This window comes from Mus caroli, chromosome 4, assembly GCF_900094665.2.
Source record: "Mus caroli chromosome 4, CAROLI_EIJ_v1.1, whole genome shotgun sequence".
In the NCBI taxonomy this organism is placed as follows: Eukaryota; Metazoa; Chordata; class Mammalia; order Rodentia; family Muridae; genus Mus; species Mus caroli.
This window is the reverse complement of record NC_034573.1, coordinates 130,833,108-130,855,170: the sequence shown is the minus strand read 5'-3', so window position 1 is coordinate 130,855,170 and position 22,063 is coordinate 130,833,108. Positions and strand designations below refer to the sequence as shown.

Below are 22,063 nucleotides of genomic sequence, written 5' to 3'. Positions count from 1 at the left end.
GTAGATCTGCTTTGGAGACATCAAGACACAAACCAGTACTTAACTAAGGGAGCTGCCTCTACTCAAAAGATGTATGGTCTGCTGGCCAGGCCTGTCACAGGGTCACAGACAATGTAAAGTCCTGGCACCCTTAGTTCTCTTCTTGAGAAAAGCATAATTCTGTCAGATAAATAACAACTATTTGAAAAAGAGTAACACTGGTGTACTAAAACAATTCTGCCAGTATCTTTGCTGAGTAGAAGTCCCATCTGCCTAAGTGGCTAGACTTGAACTTCTGACTCTGTCTAAATTGTTCAAAGTGTAAATGGGGCTGGGGGAGAGGGGCTAGCACCAGAAGGAGATGCAAGGATGACAGAGTATGTGAAATGCGTAAGTCTAAGTAAGATGCATATAAGCTAGAAGATCTTCTATATGAGGCTGGTTCCTCTGGGCATTAGCCACAGCCCAACATTCTTTAAAGAGCTTGTTCCTTTATTAATCTCCAAGTGTGTGGAGTGATTTCTCATTGGAAAGGCATAGTCACTCTAGAACTAGCCATGAACTACAACTAGGTGCTAAGTCCAAGGATATCTACTATGTGGGACCTGTCCTCAAGGGACAAGCACTGGAGGAGACATTATGATTTTTTCTCAACCATACTTCATAAACAATTTGCCACATACACTTTACAAATAAAGAAACTGGGTAAGAAGCCCAAGGAACTTGATTCCCAGATGTAAAGATCTTTGCTGTTGGCTGACAAAGCTTCTTAACAGAGACTGTGAGGAAGGTGCCCGTGTTCAGAGAAGAGCAGAGTGTAGTCTCCACAGCGGGGAGGTCAGGGCAGTGTGTGAACAATGTGGCTTTTTCTGTTGTTGTAGGAAGGAGGGTCTAGCTTTAGTTCAATGCAGCTTGAGGTGGAGAGACGAAAGAGGACACTCAGAAGGGAGAGGGGCAGGACTCGATTCATACTTGTGCCCCACAAGGGGGAAAAGAGAGGGATGCACTGAGATGTGGCTGAGGTGTAACAACTGAGAAAGGGAAACAGAAAAGGTCTGAGGCACAACAGGAACTGAGTTTTTGTTTTGTTTTACACAGAATCTCAGGTAGCCCAGGCTGAGCTCAAACTCACTATGCAGTCAGGGCTCCTTGAACTGACCCTCCGTGCTCTACGAAGTACAGAGATACACTAACACATCCAGCTTTGTATCCTGAGGGCAAGAACTGAGAATGAATCCAATACCTAGACACCGTGTATTTAAGATGATGGAGACATTCACTAAATTAAGGAAGGGAAACGGTTGGGGGTGGGGGCTGTGCTCCACTTTTAGTTAAATGAGTATGAACATCCAGTATCTCCATGGTAACATAAGTGAAGAATTAAAAATGCAGATCTTGAACCAACATGAAGTAGGGATAAGAAAGAAAACTGATGGATCAAAAATAGATACAGAATAGAGAAAGGAAGGAACCAAGGGGGAAATTAAATCCTTTAGTTTTCTTTTAATTTTAAAATTCCATTTATCAGCTAGCCAGTGGTGGCATACACACCTTTAATTCTAGCACTTGGGAGGTAGAGGCAGGCAGATCTTGGAGTTTGAGGCCAGCCTGGTCTACAAAGCAAGTCCCAGAATAGCCAGGGCTACCCAGAGAAACCCTGTCTCCAAAACTAACAATAACAAATTTCATCCATCCTTCCTTCTCCCCATCCATCCCTCCCATCGATGCATCCATCCATTCTGTGCATGTGTGTAGGAATACACATGCCAACGTACATGTGTGGAGGTGAGAGGACAGTTCTCTCCATCTACCATGAGGGCTCTGGGGATCAAACTTTGGCTGTCAGCCTTGGTTGCAAGCACCCTTACCTGTTAAGCCATCTCACCAGCCCTCGAATTCTTATTTTTTATTTTATTTTTAAAATTTATTTATTTATTTAATATATGTGAGTACACTGTTGCTGTCTTCAGAAACACCAGAAGAGGGCATCTGATTCCATTACAGATGGTTGTGAGTCACCATGTAGTTGCTGGGAATTAAACTCAAGACCCCTGGAAGAGCAGTCAGTGCTTTTAACCACCAAGTCATCTTATTTATTTATCTATTTACTTATTTATTTTTTGGTTTTCCGAGACAGGGTTTCTCTGTGTAGACCTGGCTGACCTTGAACTCAGAAATCTGCCTGCCTTTGCCTCCCAAGTGCTGGGATTAAAGGCGTGTGCCACCACTGCCCGGTGAATTCTTGATTTTTAATCTATGTTCCAAATTGCCCGTTTTTCTATAGCAGTCCTCTGTAGTTTGCTAGTCAGAACCAGAAGAAAGCAATGATATAAAACCTTTTTTTTTTTAACAAAACTACCTATGACTCCTTCCTGGGTTTCAAACAGCATGATGAGCCTCCTGCCCTCACCGAGGTGCACAGGGACAGGCTGAGGGTGTAGCTTGAAGTAAGAGTGTTCCCTTCACACACTGACCGCCTCCAGTGTGCTGCTCTGCTTACAGGAAGCTGGCTGACACAGGCAGACTCACTCTCCTCACTGCAGGACACTTTTAGGACCAGGACATTGCTCAGTGGTAAAAGGCTTGTCCTTAGGAACAGGCTCTGACTTCCAAAAACCCAAGCCAATAGTCTTGGGAAACCCTGTCAGCATCTTTCCTACTATCTGTAGTAGTAACACACACTGAGTCAAATATGGCTCCTGCGAGAGAACGTCACCTAGCCCAGCCATTCTGAATCTCCATCTGCAAACTTCAAAACAGCTGAGACCTTTCCAGAACTCTTTCCCTAACAGCATGATGACAATGGTACACACTTTTTGTTTCGGCCCCACCCCCACGGCAGACTCCTCTCGCACTGAGCTGGCAGTGGCTGGCTCTCCCGGCTCAGCAGCACAGCTCAGCAGCACAGGGTAAACTGCTGGAGTTCCAGCACGGGCAAGGCAGCACCACTCCATTAGCCTCTTTTTCCTATTCCATTTATTGATTGATTCCCTGGAGGAGGAGCCATAAGCCACAGTGAATGGAGGTCAGAGGACAACTCACAGTTAACAGACAACCAGCAGGAGTTGGTTCTCCTCCTCCAAGTGGGTCCTAGAGATGGAACTCAGGTGACAGCAGCATGGCAGCAAGTCCTTCCACCTGCTGAGCCACCTCGCCAGCCCTCAACTGCTCTTGTAAGCCCAGTGTCCTTCACTGTCACACACTCAGATCTGATTTCACCAAGTCCCATAGAAGACTCGCAGGTGTCCCCTCCTGAGCAGCACGAGTGAACGGGCAGCTCCCCAGGAGCTGCGTGGGACACTTCATCTGTCTCCTTGGTCTACTTTCATCCAACCCCAATGCAATAAACAAGTCATGGCTACTTCTGACCATCTCCAGGTAAGTATAGCAAGAGACCTGGGGTAGGTGGCACTGAAGGAGCCTCATCTGCAGTGTTTACAACTCCTGTTGATCTCTGTGACCAAGAGAACAGAAAGGAAGAGATGCACTCACTTTGGGGATTATGAAGACTACTCTCAGACACCCTCCCAGCTCTACACTAAGCGGCTGACAGTGTGACTGGTTCTATCAAGAAGTCCATGAATAAAAAACGTAGGCCTCTGGATGACAGAGGTAGCAACTCTAGGAGACATTTCTAAACCAGAAATCAGGGCCATCTCCAAATCCCCCACCTTCAAGAGCGGGTAAGAAATACTGTTTAAGCTGATAAGTTTTGAGGTCGCTTTCTGATGGCATGGGTAGCCAATGCATGCGCCTTCCAACCAAAGTCCACTCTAGCTGGTATGGTGGCACACGCCCAAAGCCATCACCTTTAGGAGTCTGAAGCAGGAGCAGAGTCAAATAAAAAAGCACAATATACCATTAACAAGCCCTAGCACCTTATCTGCCAGGGGTCAGGACTGAGCCTTGGCCTTCCTGGGCAAGCACTCTATCACTGTTATACATCAGTCCTCACCACGTGTCTACATTCGCTTCTTCCTAATTCTGTTAGAAACCCTCATTTTACAGTCTTCATTTATAAGCCAGACGAAACGCCTGTCTCCAAGAAAGTTCTAGAGACACAGCACAGGCAGTGTGGATACTCACTGTGGGAGAAGCGCTGAGTGATAGGGGTTCCGGGATAAGGGTAAGTCCGGCTCTCCCACTGAATGTTTCCTTCCTGGACAGCCTTCATGAAGCCATGGTAACACTGGTGGGCCACACCTAAAGGTGAGAAAAACCAAAGCCCTCAGCTTAGATAGTAACATCAGAGGGAAAATCATTACAATTGTATCCTTTTTTTTTTTTTTTTTTTTTTTTGGTTTTTCGAGACAGGGTTTCTCTGTGCAGCTCTGGCTGTCCTGGAACTCACTCTGTAGACCAGGTTGGCCTCGAACTCAGAAATCCACCTGCCTCTGCCTCCCAAGTGCTGGGATTAAAGGCGTGGGCCACCACCACCCGGCAAAATTGTATCTTTTAACTGCTTTCTCACTTGTATATTTTGGAGGAAGTCCAAATTTCTCATTTTTGTTCAAAGAAAGGAAACAGAATCAAGGAATGTCAAAATTGAAAGAACGGCATTTTGGACTGGAGAGATGGCTCAGTGGTTAAGAGCACTGACTGCTCTTCCAAAGGTCCTGAGTTCAGTTCCCAACAACCACATGGTGGCTCACAACCATCTGTAATAGGATCGGATGCCATCTTGTGCTGTGTCTGAAGACAGCTATAATGTACTCAGATATAAAATAAATAAATAAATCTTTAAAAAGGGAAGAAAGGAAGGGAGGAAGGACGGACTGCACTTTATCAAGCCAGAGGAAGTTGAGAGGTGTGTGTGAGGTTACTGACTCAGCTCAGGTGATAATCCTTATCCTCCTGGCTACCATGAGGCAATGAAGACAACTCTTTGTAGCATTTACTACAAAGCACAGGGTGAGAAGTAACTTAGCTCTGTGAAAGAATATGATGAAGCAGTGTCTACAGCATAACAGCTGCTTAAAAAGCAGCTGCAGTTAGATCATAACGATCAGGAATTCTCCAGTTAAGTGAGATCATATAAGTAGTTTATTACATAATAGATTGTGAGATGTTGAATATATGTCCAAGAACTGACTCTTAAAAGTTAAGCGCTTGGGTAGACTGGAGTGATGGTTCAATGGTTAGAGCACTGGCTGCTCTTCCAGAGGACCCAGGTTCTGTTTCTGTGGGGTGGCTTAAAACCCTCTCTAATTCCAGTTCCAGAGGATCCAATGCTGTCTTCTGGCCTCCACAGGCACCTCCATATATGTGGTGCATATACATACACTGAAGGCAAGCACACACACACACAATTAATAAACATCTTTTTTAAGTTAAGAGCTTTCCAGGAACTGTGGTCCCCATTTTTAACCCCTGCATTTAGAAGGGCAGAGGCAGGTGGAACAGTGTGAGCTGTGGCCAGGCAAGCAAGCATGTTGAGCCCCTGTCTCATAAGAAGATAAATGAACATAGGTGTTAGTACACATCAGTGTATACTTGTGTACATCTGTAGTGTGGACACCACTGAGACTGAACCCTAAGATAAAGGATGCTCTCTGGGTGCTCGTGATGTGCAGGTTCACCTGCCGCAACAAGGCACCACTATGGTGGGCAGTGCTGTCAAGGAAGGAGGCTGTTTCTGTGTAGGGCACAGGTAGATGGCAAATCCCATGCCTACCACTATTGGCGGTGAACCTAAAATTCCTCTAAAAATAAGAGCATTAGGCTACAACTCCTGATCTCCGAGAACTGACATGTAGGGTCATGAGTTCAAGTCCAGCCCAGGCTATATACAAAGCACATATGCATATATAGTGGATTTCAAAAAGTAAATACTCACCGGGCAGTGGTGGCGCACGCCTTTAATCCCAGCACTGGGGAGGCAGAGGCAGGCAGATTTCTGAGTTCGAGGCCAGCCTGGTCTACAGAGTGAGTTCCAGGACAGCCAGGATTGCACAGAGAAACCCTGTCTGGAAAAACAAAAAACAAACAAGCAAACAAAAATGTAAATACTCACTAGGCATGGTAGTTGCGTGTTTTTAATCCCAGCACCCAGGAGACAGAGGCAAATGGATCTCTGATTTTGAGACCAGCATGGCCTATAAAGCAAGTTCCAGGACTTCCAGAGCTATATAAAGAAACTGTGGGGTTTTTGTGGGTTTTTGTTTGTTTAATCATGCTTCTAGAACAATCTACTTTTTCTAAACTATCCATCCTAATGAATAATTTCACTAAAGGCACACTTCATTTGCTTTTGCTTTTATTTTATTTTTATTTATTTTTATTTTTTTGAGACAGGGTTTCTCTGTATACTCCTGGCTGTCTTAGAACTCACTCTATAGACCAGATTGGCCTTGAACTCACAGATCTGTCTACCTCTGCCTCTGGAGGGCTGGAATTAAAACCATGAATTATGTAAACCTATCTCTCAAACACACCTCTCTCTCTTTCCTTTATGTTTAAGAATATATAAGAATATCTCCATTATCCCCACTTCTGCTTCAGAAAAAATTATTTAAAAAAATGAAGGTCGGGCTGGTGAGATGGCTCAGTGGGCTGCTCTGCTGAAGGTCCTGAGTTCAAATCCCAGCAACCACATGGTGGCTCACAACCACCCGTAATGAGAACCGACACCCTCTTCTGGTGTGTCTGAAGACAGCTACAGTGTACTTACATTTAATAATAAATAAAGAAATCTTTAAAGAAAAAATGAAGGTCATGAGCAGCTGAGGAAAGACACTACAAGTCAGCCTCTGGTGCACACACTAACAGGTACATACAACACACACACAGACACACAAGTACATACAACACACATATACACAGACACACATGTACATATACACACAGGTACATACAACACACACACATATACACAGACACACAAGTACATACAAAACACACATATATACAGACACAGATAACAGACACACATGCCAGGCCTACAACTGTCACTGTAACTCCAGTTCTAGAGATCTAATGCTCTCTTCTGACCTCCACAAGCACCAGGCATTGTACGTGCAGCATGGATATATGTGCAGACAAACATTCATATACATGAAATACTACATTAGTATACTAGCTGTTCATAAACTTAACCAAGACAGGAAGAAAAATGTGTCAATTTATCTAATACTGAATTCAAATTTTATAAACACAATGTCTTTAAGGAAGAAAAGAAAGAAGAGAGAAGTCTAAAATTAAATTGCTCAATAAAAATGGACATAGAGGGCTGGAGAGATAGCTCAGCGGTTAAGAGCTCTGACTGCTCTTCCGAAGGTCCTGAGTTCAAATCCCAGCAACCACATGGTGGCTCACAACCACCCGCAATGAGATCTGACTCCCTCTTCTGGTGCATCTGAAGACAGCTACAGTGTACTTAGATATAATAATAAATAAATCTTTAAAAAACAAAACAAAACCATAATGGACATAGCCGGGCCTCTGTGGTTAAGCGCTCTTGCTGTTCTTCCAGAAGACTGAGTTCAAGCCCAGCTCTCACACGGGTGGCTCCTAGACCCTGTAACTCAGTGAATCTGACGCCTTCACCTGGCCTTCACAGGCACCTGCATACATGTAACATACACATACATGGAGACAGACAGACAGATGGACGGACGGACACACACACACACCCTCTTTAAAACAAGTGTACCTTTGATAAGCCGATACCACTGTTTGCAGACCAGAGCTGCAGTCTTGTGCTCCTGGTACGGCGAGAGGAAGGACAGGATATACTCCAAAACCTCTTCCGGCAGCTCACACATGGACCTGTTATGTCTTGTCTCCTCAGCCTCCAACACCGGCTGCGGGTCCTCATCTTGCTCCATTGTCCCTTCCACTGCAGTTTCTTCTTGGTCCACGGCCATGAAACTGTCATCTTCACTGTCCGAGGAGCTGGCCATGACACACACTCGAAGCTCTAGTGGGTAAGAAGTAAACATCAGTGCACAGCTCTCAGAAGCACAGGAGCAATGAGCACTTGAGCTGCTCACGGTCTCCTTCCCACAGCATGAAGCTGCCAGCACTTCCCCGTAACCAGTCGGATCCATATTAATCTCATAGGTAGAGTTCCAATGCCAAGCCCGCCACATCCTCCCTCCCCCTAGAATGGCACACAAGTCCCAGTATAACCTTCGAACAGGAAGACTTGGGGGGGGGGGGCATGTAGAAGGCTCAGCAGTTAAGAGCGCTGCTCTTCTAAAGAGCCCAGGCTTGGTTCCCAGCACCAGTAGCTCACAATAGCCTGAACTCCATTTCCAGGGGACCTACCACCATCTTCTGGCCTCTATGGGAACTGCACATGTGTAGTAGGTAAACACTAAAACACATTAAATATAAAAATCAAAAATGCCACCAAGTGGACACAGAGCTCTAATTCTTTAATTCTAGCACAAAGAAGGCAGAGGCAGGTAGATCTCTGCGACTTTTAGACCAGCCTAGGGTCTACATAGCGAGTTCTAGGCCAACCAAGACTACACACACAGCGGAACCATCTCAAGCATGCAAGGACAACCTGGAAAACCTGTTCTTTCATAATTCTTTAACTCAGAGATATGACTAATACGTGGTGCAGGGACCACCTCCCACTGACAAGGGAAAACTAACTCTGAGCCCTAGAAAAGCATAAAAGAAAAGCATAGAAGAATGCTGGAAGGAAGATAGGAGTAAAAAACCAGAAGCTTTAAGACAGGCATAGCTCTCTTGGCCCAGCCTGAGAGCCCAGCACTTGGGAGGCTGAAGCAGGAAAAGTTGGAGGTTACGTACTATAATACTAATACACATATTTATACACATCAGTGTGAGAGGGGCTATGGTTCAAGTGTAGGGTGCTTATCCTTATATAGGACAACTCAATTAGAAAATAACAACTTTTCTAATAACAGGCTTAGCTGGCTAAACTGTTAACCACAAAGCAATATGAACAACAGAAAACATGATAAACCTAGGCAATAAAAACAAGCAAATAAACCCAAATGCCTAACAACAGAACCAATGATAAGAACTGTCATTTGTAATGGAAACCCATGAAGTCAGGAATGACAGGCACAGGCCCCACGTCTCTCAGAAGAAATACTCAGCAGAGAGGGCAGAGTACATTCTGCATGACACTTTATGCCAGAGCAAAGCTAATTTATGCCACTGTAAGTGAGGACAGTGATTAATATACAAAGTTCCAAAGTGCTGGTAAAAGTCTGTTTCCTAATTGGGAGCTAGAGTTCGGTCTGTGGAAAGCCATGGGCTGAGTGCTCATGGACTTCACAAGAGCTGGTCAGAGTATGTTCTTATCAATAGTTATTTCTAATGGAGATATTATAGATTATATAAATTTCCGTCTATGCGGAAAGTCTAGTTCCAGAAATCTCCAGAAAGAAAATGCTGTAACTACACAAAGGCAAATAAGTCATTTGCATGTGCAATGCCTATGGTGAAAACAGGAAACTAAGGAACTTCCTTTACATAAGAACAGGCATGGTGCACACCTTCAGTCCTAACCTTTGAGAGGTAAAGAGGCAGGAGGATCTCTGTGAGTTGAAGGCCAGTGAATTCAAGGCCAGCCAGGCTCCTCACTGAAACTGCTCAAAAAGAAGAATTATGTTCCAGTTAGACTCTGGAAGGAGAGGTGCTGCGCAGAATTAGGACTAAAAAGGTTTAGTGGGGAGTAAATCCTCTAAGGGATGTAGGGAACAGAAGAGAAGACCGGGGTGCCAAGCTGACCATGCCTCTCTCACAGCCGGTTAGAAAGAGCAGGTGAAGGATGGAAGGAGGTAGGGACAGGATGAAGCTCCCTCCCGCCTCACTACTTGACTGGGGACCACTCCAAGAGGACTTGGCTGCAAAGCTCTGGCAAACTTTGAAGAGGCAAACAACTCAGCTGGAGTCTTCACAGGGAACCAGGGAACGTAGCTTTGGTCTTTTTGTTTTTTGTTTTTAATAGCCTTTCTTTTTTAGGGGGGTTGGCTTTTTGAGATAGGATTTCTCTATGAAACAGCCTTGGCTGTCTCAAAACTCATTATGTAGATGTTGACCAGGCTGGCCTAGGAGATCCACCTGATCTGCCTCCCAGGGGCACCATGCCCAGCTCAAGTTCTTCAAACATAAGTATAAACATTAGGCTTAGCTGGTATTGTTGTTGTTGTTTTTTAACGTCTATGTGTGTTTTGCCTGTGGTATTTATAAGCAGCACTTGCATGCCTGGTGCCCACAGAGGTCAGAAAAAGGCACTGGATCCCTGGGACTGTAGTTACAGACAGCTGGGACTTGTCTGTGGGTGCTGGGAATCGAACCTGAGTCCTCTGCATGAGCAACAAGTGCTCTTAACCACCATAAGCCAACTCACCAGCCTCATGGTGTTAGTTGTATGTTTTCACAGTTATTTAATTTTAATTATGGATCTACATTTTTGGGTTTTTTGTTTTGTTTTTTGAGACAGGGTTTCTCTGTGTAGCCCTGGCTGTCCTGGAACTCACTCTGTAGACCAGGCTGGCCTCAAACTCAGAAATCCGCCTGCCTCTGCCTCCCGGGTGCTGGGATTATGGGATCTAGGTATTTCTGTGTGTAGGTACGGGCATGTGAGTGCAGGTCCCCAGGAGACCAGAGGCAGGTGGATCCCATGAGGCCTCCAATGCAGGAACTGAAGTAACTTTTTTTTTTTTTTTTTTGCTTTTGTTGTTTTGTTTTGAGACAGGGTTTCTCTGTATAGTCCTGGCTGTCCTGGTGCTCACTCTGTAGAGCAGGTTGGCCTGGAACTCAGAGAGATCTCTGCCTGCCGCTGGCAGCAGTGGTATTTATCCATTCTTAACCTCTGAGCCATCTCTCTAGCCCTTACTGGTTAGTTGGTTGATTGGTTGGGTTGGGTTTTTTGATATCCTGTAGCCCAGACTGTCTTTAAATTCACACTGATCCTCCTGCCTCAGCTATCCAAGTGTTAAGATTATAAGTTATGAGCCACCATGCCTGGCTTGGCTTGCTTTCCTTCCTCCCTGGGGATGTAAGCCCTGCCTTGGATGCATACTGCTTTGCAGGTATCTGATGTCTTTTGAGCGTATCCCCCCATCTTCCCCTACTACTCCCACTCTCCCCTCCTCTCAGGCCCCTGCACTCCTACAGTTTTACTTCTGTTTTCATTTCTGCAAACACATAAGACTGACTCCTTTCTCTTATTTCCTGGGTTAACATTAACCTCACTCTGCAAACTCACGTAAGAAAAAAGTCCAAGAAAAAGACCTGTTGAGTAGGCCACTGTTCGCATCTAATCCCACCACAGTCGGCCAGCCACAGCACAGTGCTGCCCAACGAGCCCAGGCAGCTTCAGAACGACTGGATTGGAGGACATTCTCATCACTATTTCCCACGCAGAGAACATCATCGGGTTCAATAAACCATTTACCTCCTTCAACGCCTTCTGACAGCACAGTCAGCAAGTCTGAGCAGTGGTCCCCACACAGCCGTAGTGTGACTCGTGGTCCAGAGAAACATCAGCCCCATGCTTCCATGGGCATACTTGCTGGCTCAGCCCCGGACACAGGGGTGGCAGGTCCTTTCCTTGGCAACTGTATGTGCTGCATCAATTCACACAGCTTCTTTCTCTTCTACAATCAGGTGCTCAGAGCTCCTGAGGACATGGACACATTTTGATGCTCTCAATTTTTGAATTTTTTTTTTGTTTGTTTTCATTTTGTTTTATTTTGGCTTAAAGCATTTCCCACATAACCACATTAACTCCAGAAACGAGGTTTTCATGAGCTGTTTAGAAAGACAAGTTCTCATCCTCACCCGTGTCAGACCTCTTCATTCCCCAAAGTGATGGGTCTTTTGGGAAAATTCACAATTGGAAGTCAAATCAATAGAATCAGAATGTGAAGACAGGCTGTTTTGCTGGGCCTCTTTGCTTTCTATGGGGCATCCTGATGAGCACAGGTCAGACATGTCCTCAGAGCATCTACATGCTGGCCTCACCTCATAGCAGCAACTGCATCAAAATACACTGGAACGTCACTGAGTGCCCGGCAGTCTGCTGGCCAAAACTAAAAGCTTTTCTGTCTCTTTGAGTTCTGAAGGTTTTGGGTGCTTGTTTGTTTGTTTGTTTGTTTGTTTTTAAAGAGGGAGCAGAAAGTGTGGGGGGTTTGCCTGTCTGTTTGAGAATGCCAAGGTTTTGTTTGCCAGGTCACTGGCTGGCTACACCAACTGCATCACTGCGCTCCAGCTTCAGTGAGAGACTCTCAAAACCGCAGTTGAAGGGAAGGTGAAATGGATTAGCGGACAGAAGACACTTGACCTCAAACCTGATCACCTCAGTCCAGTCCCCAGAACCCACATAGTAGCAGGAAAAAGCCAGTTCCCACAAGTTTCTCTCCTGTCTCCACACATGCACAAAGAGCATACGGCACAGACAGACAGACAGAACAATTGCAATTCAGTTGATTTACTTAAATAAAATGCTGGTGAAGGTTTAGAACAGAATCTAGCTAGCTTGCTCTTCAGAATTTCAAAAGATTTTCATCATAATCACACAGATGCTGGTGTAAACTCGGGAAGCTCCCCGTCAGGTGTCGGTGTGAGCTAAAAACAACCCAGCTCCTGAGAATACAAACACTGCTGGACAAGAGATCTATACCCAATCACAACAGATTGTGCTAAGCCTTAAGAATACACTGCCGCTGCCACCTCCGCCGCCACCACCACCATCATCACCATCACCACTACCACCATCATCACCATCATCATCTTTGTACCAAGTCAAATGCAAAGTTACAGAAACTGGAAAATTTATAGAAGAAATTATTTTACTCTATTTTATGCAGTCAACAAGTATCAATGTACTTGACCTAAAACACTGTGTTCAGGGCCAGTGAGATGGTAAAAGTGTTTGCCATACAAACTAGACAACTTGAGTTTCATCTCTGGGTGCCATAGTGGAAAGCAAAAGCCAACTCTCAAAAGTTGCCCTCTGACATCCACTGTGGTGGGTATACACTGAAACATACACACAAATTAAATTGTAGAAATTATTAGAATACTATGTTTGGATCTCACAAAAGGTACAAAAAGAGAATGTTCCCACTAAGAGCTAACAACACAGCCAGTGATGGTGGCTCATGCTTTTAATCTCAGCACTGAGGAGGCAGGCAGATATCTATGAGTTCAAAGCCAGCCTGGTCTACAGAGTGAGTTCCAGGACAGCCAGGGCTACACAGAGAAACCCTGTCTCAGAAAACAAACCAAAGCCCAGGAACATACCAGGAAGCAACAGCACAGGCAGTGTGTGATAAACTATGTGTGACGTCAAGCTTGAGCAGCCCGGCTGGAGAGGAGGAGGAGTCCGCCCACCCTCCGCCTAGGTAAGACGCTGGAGGGTTGTGCTGGACCCCACTCTGCTGACCAGGTAGTATCTCAGAGCACCGAGAGGGAAGGTGGGGATGGCAGGGTTTTAAACTACTATTTTTTAAAGAGGGAAAAAAACTGGTAATCTTCCAGTTAAAAAACCTGCACTAGAGAAAAGGGTAAAATCCATTTGGCACTCAAAACAGATGTTTTGACCACATGCATGATATTAAAATATCTTATCTATAGTAACAGAAGCTCATAATTGGGAGACTCCTCTCCTGGCAGTCAATGATTTAACCAAAAGAAAAAGGTCTAGGAGTAGAATGTTTTGGCCTTAACACTACTGCTGTACAGTTATATTAGCAAACTGGGTCCCTCTGATACAGACAGCACCGGATGGTTCTGTAAAGCATCCCATATTCAATAACAGATGTCAGCAGGAGGACTGTTTTCAGTGGCTAACATGTCTGTTACCCAATGAGGAGTCCCTTTAATAAAACAGGAAATAAAGTATGCCCGCATGCACCCATCAGCATTCTCTTGTTTGTTTGGAGAGGCCTAGAACTCTCTACGCAGCTTAGACTATCCTCGAACTTGTGATCCTCTTGCCCTAGACTCCAACATGCTACAGTGTCAAGCAGAGTGGCACAAGGGCAAATCATACTTTTAGAAACACATCTGTGTTATATGAGTGGATATTTCCTCTACAAGGTATGTCTATGTACCACCTGTGTGCCTGGTGTCCCGTGTGTGGGCCTGATGCCTCTGGAGGTCAGAAGAGAGAGTCAGAGCCCTTGGAACTGGAGTTACAGACTGCATGAGCTGCCATGTGAGTGTTAAGAACAAAACCTCCGTCCTCTGGAAGAGCAGTCATCCACTACTCTCAACCACAGAGCTATCTCTCTAGTCCCAAATCACACCATTTTTTTTTTTTTTAGATTTATTTATTTATTATATGTAAGTACACTGTAGCTGTCTTCAGACACTCCAGAAGAGGGAGTCAGATCTCGTTACAGATGGTTGTGAGCCACCATGTGGTTGCTGGGATTTGAACTTCGGACCTTTGGAAGAGCAGTCCGGTGCTCTTACCCACTGAGCCATCTCACCAGCCCCACACCATTCTTTACAATGGTCAATACTCAATACAAGTACCTTAGGACTTACAAGGGGCTGTAGAAACAGGCTAGCCTCAAGGCCACCCACTCTCCTGGTCTGTATGTAGCAGTCAAAGGATTTGCTACCAATAAGTATAGTAAAACATGGTGCAAATATACAAAGTGTAAGATAATTCTGCTTAGAATAACCTGATATAACTGCAACTTTAAACACAAGGCTTTGGTTGTTTAAAAAAAAAACAAAAACAAAAACACAGTACAAATCAAAAGGGAAGTTAGAAACAGTGCCTTTTTTTCTTTTTCAGACTTGGTCTCTAACCACTCCAGGCTAGCCTTGAACTTGTAACCCCCGTGTCTCAGCTTCCTGATTGCCTGTGCGACTATGTCCAGCTCTCTCACCACATTATTCAGGCCTAGATCATTAATAAAATTTAACAAACACTGTATTTTACTTTTTGTTTGTTTGTTTTTGTTTTTTCGAGACAGGGTTTCTCTGTGTAGCCCTGGCTGTCCTGGAACTCACTCTGTAGACCAGGCTGGCCTTGAACTCAGAAATCCGCCTGCCTCTGCCTCCCGAGTGCTGGGATTAAGGCATGTGCCACCACGCCTGGCTGTATTTTACTTTTATCTAATAAATTCCAACTGATTATATCAATAAAACCTTCCTACAGTCAAATCACAGAGTTTCATAAATTAACTCTACAGAGCTTGGTATCAGATTCTCACATATTAGTTTAATGCCCTGGAGAAGAGGAACGCACCCCGCCCCCAGAGCGTCCACGCTGGTGCTGGTGCGTGCTTTTGGTGCAATTAAGGGAAGCAGCTTCCTCTTCCGAGGCAGACCCGTGTCCATCAAGGCCCAGCCTTACAAACTCTTAATTTACTGTGCTCTATACAACAGTTCTGCAGTGAAATGCTCTCTCCTAACAGTTCCTAGAGCTGTATCTGTGAACCCTCATTCAAGTGATTTCTGCTACTGCATAGGCAATAGGAGCACAAGGGACAGAAAAACATCAGAACTTCTGCATTTGGCAACAGATATCCTTAAATATGTAAACTGCGGGGAGGGGGTGGCTTGACTGAGCAAGGTAATTTTCAGACATTTTTCCACTGAAAAAAGTCATATACACATAGCACACATGCAGAGGTGGCTTCATGTACCTTCTTTGCAATAATAAAAACCTGCAAAACTGAGGTGGCTATAACAGGGCCCCATGGCTTTGGTTGCCCTCGCCTAAAACACACTACAGTAGCTCAGCTGGCCTCAACTACCTCTTAGATACATACATAACATAGACTGACACTAGGTGGCCATCAGTGGCCTGCAGACATCTCAAGCACTCCTTCCACAATGAACTTCAGCTTTGCAAGCACTGATTATCAATGAACCTTTAACCTTTGCTCATCTCCAATGGGTGTCACCAGGAAGCCTGCTCGTCTCTCTAAGACACTAACAGTTACTTACCAATATCCATATTCTGCCTTCTCAGAATATTGAGGAACAAACCCACAGCAAGCACTCCATCAGCTGAGTGTGCCCCCGGACCTCTATTTTAAGGCTATTCTGTTGTTTTGTTTACGTGCACAAGTGTTTTGCCTGCACGTAACTATGTGTGCCACGTGTGTACCTGGTGCCTGTGGAGATGAGAAGAGAGTATCAGATCCCCTGGGACTGGAGTTACAAATGCCAGTGAGCCCCCATGTGAGTTCTGGGAACAAAATCCAGGTCCTCTGCAGAGTAACCAGTGCTCTTAACTGCTGAGCCGCCTCTCCAGGCCCAGTGTTCTGTTTTTTAAGGCAGGAACGTAATGTGTAGCTGAGGCTGGCCACAAATTTACATTGATCTGTATGTCTCTGCCTCACAAGTGCCAGGATTAGTGGCATGTACTACCATGCCTGGCTATGAATAAAGTCCTTACTGATGAAGTTAATGATAATGACTAGTTGTAGCGTACAACCTTGAAATGCTGAATGCTAAGGATTCCTGTGTGAGTGTGATAATAGTGAAATGTATAATTGGCCTTTCTTCTGTTTCCTGGCATACAACTTCTAAAAACAGGAGAATTTCCAAAGTAGAATCTTTCTGTACTAATAGTTAACTGACAACTGGCAGCCCTAGGAGCTTCAGGATTGGGACTGACCACGAGAGAGAAAGATTAAAGCATGATTTAAAAGTCAAGACTAGGGGTTGGTGAGATGGCTCAGCATGTAAGAGCACCTGACTGCTCTTCCAAAGGTCCTGAGTTCAAATCCCAGCAACCACATGGTGGCTCACAACCATCCATAACAAGATCTGACTCCCTCTTCTGGTGTGTCTGAAGACAGCTACAGTGTACTTACATATAATAAATAAATAAATCTTTAAAAAAAAAAAAGTCAAGACTATCAGGCCAACCCTCCAATTGCTAACTTGATCACCAATAGCCAATGATTTGATCAATCAAACTCAAAAAAGTACTAAGCACTAAGCGTGGCGGCGCATGCCTTTAGTCCTAGCACTTGGGAGGCAGAGGCAGGTGAACTTCTGAGTTCGAGGCCAGCCTGGTCTATAGAGTGAGTTCCAGGACAGCCAGGACTACACAGAGAAACCCTGTCTTGAAAAACAAAACAAAAGGCACTAAGCATGGTGTACAAACCTGCTGAGGCAGGAGGATCAGGAACCCAAAGCCATGCTTGCCTACAATAGAGAGTTTAAGGCCTGCCTGGGCCACATAATACTCTGCCTAAAACACACAGAAACACACTAAGAACTCTGGGTCTGGGGAGACTGCAGGCTACTGTGGGTGTAGAACATCTTGAGGTGTGCCCAAAGGGCATGGAGGCTCACTGCAGGCATCCCCATTTATCCACAGCCTGCAGTATGTGAGTGTGTGTGCCTCTGTGGCTTGTACATGTACACAGAGCCTGGAGCAGGCTTCTCCTCCATCCTTCTCTGCCTCACTCCTTTGAGACAGGGTTGCTTACTGACCCTGTTTTTGACTAGGCTGACAGTCAGGCAACTTCAGCAACCCTCCTGTCAGGCCCCTGTGGATCACATCGAGTTTGCAGGTCTCCATGGTGCAACAGCAGTCACCTGGCACCCCAGCAACTCACAGTATCTTTTATAATATGGTAGTAAATATGGAGTTTAGAACAAAGAGCACATGTAGTGTTTGTGGAAGTTCTATGATCCAAAGAGGAAGTCATGAGACACCAGCCTTTCTGCTGGCATCTGGAGTGGGGTCACTGTGACAGTGTTGAATCCTCGAGCTCAGGGTTTGAAGCTACCTCCAGGTAGTGTCAGAATTAAATGCATTACTGAACCAGAGGACACCTAACTGATGGATTCTGCTGCTTGGCTAGGGGGCTGATGGGGTGAGGAGATGGACTCCTGTAATCTCAGCAGTATGGAAGCTGTGACAAGAGAGCTTGAGTTCTAGGCCAGTCTGGGCGATACACAGCAAGTATAAAGCCAACCTAAATTACTTGAGAAACACTCTTGTAACAAACAAAAAAATAAAATTACCAGACAGTATTTAGCATGCTGTGCCCAGGGGCTTACCCACAGTGAGGTCAGTGGCCTTTCCCACAGATTTCATTCCCTCAGACATTCTTGGATCTCTTGCCTCTGTTCTTGTTAGCCATCCATGCGTCTGAACTATCCCTCTCTACTTGGGAATGTGGCAGGATCCTCAGCTAAGGATTCTCAGCTAATGGAGTTGTCCTTCTAACCTCTGTCACCTTAGGCAGGAGAGCCATCATCTTGGGGCTACATGAACACTTGAGCGGGCGGCCTACAAGAACAGGCCTATCATATAGACAGCTTCTGCTTCTCACTGCCTCACAAGTTAGACTCTACCCACAGATCACCTTCCTAATTAAAACCCACATTTCTTTCCTCATCGCTATGGTTTCCAATGAGGCAGAGAGCAAGACAATAAATAGCAGGAGAAACTAAGATGTAACACACAGCCAGAATTTTGCTCCAAGGTAACAAGAAAGCCTCAAGAGTCCAGCCATGCTTTAATCCCAGCACCTGCGAGACAGAGATAGGTGAATCTCTGTCTGGTCTATACAGTAACTTCCAAAACTGTCAGGGCTACACAGAGAGACCGTTTCAAACAAAGCAAAATACAACTAACAAAAAGATACCATGTCCAGCCAGTGGCTCATGTTGTATTCCCCAGGACCAAGGACTGCTGCAAATTCAAGGCCAGTTTTGTATACATAATGTATTCCAGTCCAGCTGGGGCTATCGAGTGAGACTCTCCCAAAAACAAAGCCAAAGGTATCATGTCCAGATACATAGAAAGCGCCATTACAACCCAACCGTCCTCAATGTTCTGCATCACCCCAGAATATATTCCCAGGTGGGAACAGGGATGACTACAGTCGGTAACGCTGCGACTGAGGCCTAAGGGTCAGCATTACACTCACTTCCCTCTGTGCTGGCCACAGTGGGGGTCACCTGACAACCAAGCCTGAGGACTGAGTTCTAACAACAGGAAGAAGAGAACAAACTCCCAAAGGCTGTTCAATGGCATCCCACAATTCACACACTCTCAAAAAATGTAGCCGGGCGTGGTGGCGCACGCCTTTAATCCCAGCACTTGGGAGGCAGAGGCAGGTGGATTTCTGAGTTCAAGGCCAGCCTGGTCTACAAAGTGAATTCCTGTCTCGAAAAACCAAAAAAAAAAAAAAAAAAAAAAAAAAAAAAAAAAAAATGTAATACATTTTAGAAATAAATATTTGGACAAGGGGCAAATATGAGAAGGTAAAATGATACATACTATGAAAATGTCAAAATGAAATCCCAGTACTTTACATGTTACCTAAACACTTTAAAAAAGAGAAAAGAAAGGAAAGAAGGCAGGCAGGCAGACAGACAGACAAAGCACTTACCAAAGCAAAGGGCCCTGGATTCCACACTAGCGCCTAAGACAGATGAACAGTAATGATAAATTCTTTAAAGAACCCACAACTAAGAATATGCTCTACTAAAAATAAATACTCCTAATTTTTTTTTTTTTTTTGAGACAAGGTTTCTCTGTGTAGCCCTGTCTGTCCCAGAACTTACTCTAGAGCAGAGAGTGAAGCCTCAGACTCAGAGATCCAATGCCTCTGCCTCCAGAGTCTGGGCTCACAAGCGTCTGCAGTGTCCAGCATGCTCCTGATTTCACTGCTTCTCGTTTACCACTCCAGCATAGTTTACAAATGCTTTTTTTGTTTGTTTGTTTTGGTTTTTTGAGACAGGGTTTCTCTGTATAGCCCTGGCTGTCCTGGAACTCACTCTGTAGACCAGGCTGTCCTGGAACTCAGAAATCTGCCTGCCTCTGCCTCCCAAGCGCTAGGATTAAAGGCGTGCGCCACCACTGCCTGGTAAGTTTACAAATTCTGACATCAAGCTGACAAGTTCCCACCGCAATGCCATACAAGAGAAGGATGATACCCAGCTAGGACCGAAGGCCTTAACTATCATGCTTTTGTTTGTGTTTTAATTTTGTTGTTGTCTGTGAAGCCACTGATTCTCCATACTCCTGTCTTGGCTTCCCAAGTCTAGAATTATAGAGATATGACACATTTAGTCCTGGTACATCATTAAAGCTAAAAACCACAAATCAAAGCATGAAATGGGAGAGGGTTTAGTTCAGTGGTTAAGCACTTCCCCTCTATATTGAAGGCCCCAAGTTCAATCCTAAGCAGCTAAGAAAATTAGAACAAAACCAGAAAACACTTTCAACAGGAGAGACTCTAGATAAACAGAGTGTATCAGCGTGGGTTGTATTAGCGTAAAGTAGGCAGAAGCACCCCAAGTTCTTTCTGTATCTTTTGGTTTTCTTTTTCAGTGCTGGGGAATCGGTCTTGGACATACTATGCTACGCAAGCTCTCTATTACTGAGTGATACAGCCCAGAACAGCCAATCCTCCTGTTTCAGCCACTGAGTGCTCGATTCCATTCATGTGAAGCACTGATCTCAGATGACTCCATGGTGCGTGGAGAAGATATACCACTGCTCCAACAGTGTTTGCTCTCTCCCTTCTCACAGTTGTTCTAACAGCATTCATCAGAGTTTCCCGGACACTCCTCCCGACAGGATGGAAAGGATGGGGTGAGACAGGGTTTATCCGTGTAGCCCTGCCTGTCCTAGAACTTACTCTCTAGTCCACACTGGCCTCCAACTCACAGCAATCCTTCTGCCTTAACTACTGGCTGCTGGTATTAGAAACATGAGATGCCAACCACACATGAATCTGAGACCAGCCTAGTCTACATAGAGAGTTCTAGGCTAGTCAAAATACAGTGAGACCCTGTCTCCAAAAAAAACATTTCAGGCCTGGGCTACATAGTAAATGACTCCGGAGCCACACTGTGCAAAGCATGAGACTCTGTCTCAAATAAACAACCCCCAATCCCTTGTTCTTTAAACCCAAGGCCACTAGCATGACATGTTATTAAAAGATTTGTTTTCACTTATGTGTTTGTGCAGGACTAAGTGCAGGTGCCTGAGGAAGTCAGAGGACAGGAGCTGGAGTGACAGGTGGTTGTGAGCTGCTCCATATGAGCTGAAGCCCTGGCCTCTGCAAGAGTTCTTAACTACTGAGTCACTTCTCCAGCCCCGACATGTTCTTTGCTTTATTATTTGGGGGTGGGGGGAAGGGCTAGGGGGCTGGGGATTAAGCTCAGTTAGGCCTTGTGTATGCTAAACAAACACTGTATCACTGAGCTATAGCCTCAACTCTGGTTAAAACCTTTCTTGGATTCATTATTTATGTGAATCAATGTGCTGTTAGCCGCTGTTTGGGTGGAAGGACTCAGGCTAGCAAGTCTCTTCATTGCTGAGCCATTTCTTCAGTCTCACCTCCTCTACCCCTTCTACACTTTCTTGTAATGAACTAGACCGCTGGCTACCATTCAGAAGTACACAGTTTGGAGGCATTAGGTCCTTGTGCTCACTGTGTACGGTACCCATCTCAAACAGACAGTCCACATTCATCAACTGTACAGTCCCATTCTCCATTCTCCCCTGCCCCAACTTCAGGATACTATTCTTCCATGGCGGCTACCCCATTCTACTGTCTGTTTGTTGATGGGATCTGACAATCACTTGTGAATGGATTCATACAGTATTTTCTCTTACACGTTAGGCTTATCTCTCATCATAGCACAGCATTTTCCAGGTTCACCCATAAGTTGTTAAAAATCTCAAAATGCTGTTATCTATTAACATTTTAACTGTACATGCCAGGTATAGCCTACCTCTGGAAATGTCCAAATTAAACCTTAGCACAATTAAGGCTCAGGAGATAGCTCAGTGGGAAAGTGTTATTTATGTAAGCATGAAGACCTGAATTCAGACCACCACCCACACAAAAATTAGGGCAGAGCAGCATGTGACTGCAGTCCCAGGACTCAGCAAGTGGATGGATCTCTGAGGCTTGCTCCACAGCCAGTCTAGCCAACTTGTGAATTCCAGGTTCCATCAGACTCAGACATACACATAGACACGCGGGTGCACGCACATACACACACATACACACACACACACATACAGAGAGAGAGAGAGAGAGAGAGAGAAGGAAGAGAGGAAGAGAGCTTCTAAAAAGACTTTAAAAAGAAACTTTATGCCAGGCAGTGGTGATGCACGCCTTTAAGCCCAGCACTCGGG

The 22,063-nt window shown here is 45.0% G+C and overlaps 1 protein-coding gene across 2 annotated transcripts in view; it reads right to left on the bottom strand.

The window, feature by feature from the left end:
- The window catches only part of Fbxo42 (F-box protein 42), a 53,656-nt gene that overhangs the window by 25,368 nt on the left and 6,225 nt on the right, over positions 1–22,063 (bottom strand). The window contains exons 2-4 of one of the 2 annotated variants that reach the window (XM_029476341.1): positions 11,366–11,590; positions 7,631–7,897; positions 4,066–4,182 (exon numbers count right to left, since the gene is read on the bottom strand). In XM_029476341.1, coding sequence (XP_029332201.1) covers positions 4,066–4,182; positions 7,631–7,880 — 367 coding nt within the window. In that variant the 5' untranslated portion in view covers positions 7,881–7,897; positions 11,366–11,590. The remainder of the gene's footprint in view (positions 1–4,065; positions 4,183–7,630; positions 7,898–11,365; positions 11,591–22,063) is intronic. The other variant, XM_021160835.1, reaches the window with a different exon arrangement.